Source organism: Plasmodium reichenowi, chromosome 13, assembly GCF_001601855.1.
Source record: "Plasmodium reichenowi strain SY57 chromosome 13, whole genome shotgun sequence".
NCBI lineage: Eukaryota > Apicomplexa > Aconoidasida > Haemosporida > Plasmodiidae > Plasmodium > Plasmodium reichenowi.
Window position 1 is genome coordinate 1,664,610 of NC_033658.1, and position 3,470 is coordinate 1,668,079.

The 3,470-nt window shown below is 15.3% G+C and overlaps 1 protein-coding gene across 1 annotated transcript; it reads right to left on the bottom strand.

The window, feature by feature from the left end:
• Window positions 1-1,883: 1,883 nt before the first annotated feature.
• Window positions 1,884-3,365, bottom strand: PRSY57_1343400 (hypothetical protein; the record flags this gene model as incomplete). Its single annotated transcript, XM_020115199.1, has 1 exon — window positions 1,884-3,365. The coding sequence occupies one exon, from the start codon at window positions 3,363-3,365 to the stop codon at window positions 1,884-1,886; it is 1,482 nt and encodes a 493-aa protein (XP_019970122.1).
• Between the last annotated feature and the right edge of the window lie 105 nt (window positions 3,366-3,470).

Genomic DNA, 3,470 nt, shown 5'->3' on the forward strand with positions numbered 1-3,470 from the left:
AAAAAAATATATTTTTTATTTTTTTTTTTGGAAATATTCCATTTTTGTTCAAGACAATACCTGAACGCTGAAAAAAAAAAAAAAAAAAAAAAAAAAAAAAAAAAAATTCATTCCATAATATGAATAAATTACAAGGATCTTATTATAAAAAATTTTGCCCATACAATTTTAAATATTTATTTTTTAACAAAAATATATAAATATATATATATATATATATATATATAAATAAAAAAAAAAAAAAAATTCATTCCATATTATGAATAAATTATAACAACAAAGGAAAAATATATATGTTCTTTATCTATAATTTAATTTTTACTTCAAACATTTATATTTCTTGAATAGAATTTCTATAAATTGAAATATATATATATATATATATATATATCTTTTTAAAGTTAATTTTTATATTATTTAAAAGAAAACAAATGTTCATTTATAATAAATAAATAAAATATATATATATTAAAAAAATTAAAAATCGAATCATATAAATAATTTTACATATAAAACAACTATATAGATTAAAACAAATATTTTAATTAAACATAAAAAAAAGAAGATAAATCAAGACTTCCATGTATTATTTTAAAGCAATATTCTCATATAATTTTTATTTTTAATTGTATCTAAATTATAAGAATAAATTATGTGTGTATAAAATATGTTTAAATATTCCTTTGTGATTAAAAGATATATACGTTATTTATTTTTTAAAAGGACTCAAGTAATATTTCTCTTTGGATATATTTATTCACTAAAATATAAGATAATCATATATATATAGTAATCATAACACTTTTAATAAGTGACTGAATTACACATTTTATATTTCGGTAAGATAACATTTATATTTTTTTTTTTTTTTTACTCCTAGAAAAATATATAATCATAATATATCATAAAAGAAACAAATGAAAAAAAAAAATTAAAAATATATAACATATTAATATTATATAGAATATATTTTAATATATAAACATTTACATATTTTCTTATAAACATTATATATATATATATTATATGAACAATAACAAATATTTTTGAATAACAAAAAAATGGATGTTTCTCCAATAAAATATTGTTACAATATTTTTATTTCTTTATCATGTCTTAACATGTAAAGGTCATAATATAACATAAAATCAAATTCTTAATATATCAATTTGGACATTTAATTTACATATAAGATAACATATATTGTATTAAAAATGTAACAATAAATATAGATTGTATATATGATAATGTTAATAATATGATCAATAAAAGATGTATATATATATGATAATATTTCTGTTATTAATTATAATTCAACGTGTATTTTTATACAAGTGATTTTTCATTTAAATTAATATTATGTGGATTAAATCATTTTTTATTTTATATATTAACATATCATCTATTTATAAGATTATTTAAAACCGCTTATAAAAAGAATGAATTTATATCATTACTTATATAACAAGAATGATTCATCAGTATATATTTTGAACATATATATATATATATATATATATATATTTATTTATTTATTTATTTTATTTTTTTTTTTTATTTCTCATGGTATGTTATTAGTATATGTGATATTATCATTATTGTTATTAATATTAAAATTGGATATATATACATTGTTATGAATTTGGTTTTTATTATTGAAATTATTAATATTGATAATATTTTGATATATATAATGATCCATATTATCATTTAAATAATTTATATTTTTTGTGCTTGGAAAATATTTATAATGATTTATATTTGTATTATCAATCGTATTATTACAATGTTTTATATTTTGAACATATATATATAGTATTAATCATATATATATATATGTATGTATATATTAATTTATTTATTTTTCATGATATGTTATTATTCTATGTGATATTATCATTATTGTTATTAATATTAAAATTGGATATATATACATTGTTATTAATTTGGTTTGTATTATTCAAATTATTAAAATTGATAATATTTTCATAAATATAATGACTCATATTATCATTTAAATTATTTATATTGTTTGTGTTTGAAAAATATTTATAAGGATTTATATTTGAATTATCAATCGTGTTATTACAATGTTTTATATTTTGACAACTTTTATTTATGTAATTATTATCCTTCTTGAGAAAAATATTATTATCGTAATTATTTATTTGGTAATCATTAATAAATATTTTTCCATAATTTGTTGTACTCGTATTATTATTATTATTATTATTATTATTATATGATGTAGAATTATTCATATTACAGCTCTCCATATTTGTTTCATTCTTATTATACACATATATAGGTTCTTGTTGAATATTATGTAACGATGATATTATATTCTCATTATATTTCACATTATTGATATTATTATGATCTTGTTTATTTATTATATTATCTTGTCTATTTATTATGTTATCTGGTCTATTTATTATGTTATCTTGTGTATTTATAATATCATCTCGTGTATTTATAATATCATCTTGTGTATTTATAATATCATCTTGTGTATTTATAATATCATCTTGTGTATTTATAATATCATCTTGGGTATTTGTAATATAATCTTGTTTTTTTATAATATCTCCTTGCGTTCTTGTCATATCACCTTGTGTATTTATGATATTATCATGGTTATGGTAATTAAAGGAGTTATTATAACTTTCATGTTTATATTTATTTAATAATAAACTTATATCCATACATTTAATCTCGAGAGGTTTGTATTTTTGTATTTGATTTTTTAATTTATTATAAAATATATCTTTTTGATATAAAATATTTAAAACATTTTTCTTAATATTATAATTTTCATTATTATTTTCATCGCAACTAGCTAATATAGTGTTTGTATTATTTTGTTCTTCAAATGGTATTATGGAAAACTCTTTTATATTTTCTCTTTCATTATCATTATAAATAATATTATTATTTCCTTCATTTTTTATTATTTCAGATGATAACGGATTTAATAATTTATTTGAATCTTTTACTTCTGAATGGTTAGAAATATTATTTAAATTTTCATTTGACAAATTATTTATTATAACATTATTATTTTGGTATATATTAGATGTAATATTGTTATTTATTTTTTGTTTCTTAACATCAGAATAATCGAGCTGCAATTTTCTTTTGTTGTTATTATATAATGGGGGTGTATCAATTTTAATACTTTCATTTTTACTTTTCTCAAATATATCCTTTTTTAATCCTACTCCATAATTTTTTCTTTTATTTAAATAGTTTGAGGTATCTACATATTTGTCATCATAAAAGTTTTCAATTTTTCTTTTTATATTTCTTTTTAAATTTTTACAATTCAATATTATATTTTCATTGACGTCATTTTTTGTATTCATTATTTTAATTGCTCTAATTAAAAAGAAAAAAAAAAAAAAATGAATATATATATATATATATATATATATATATATATATATATATATATATATAATATAAATTAA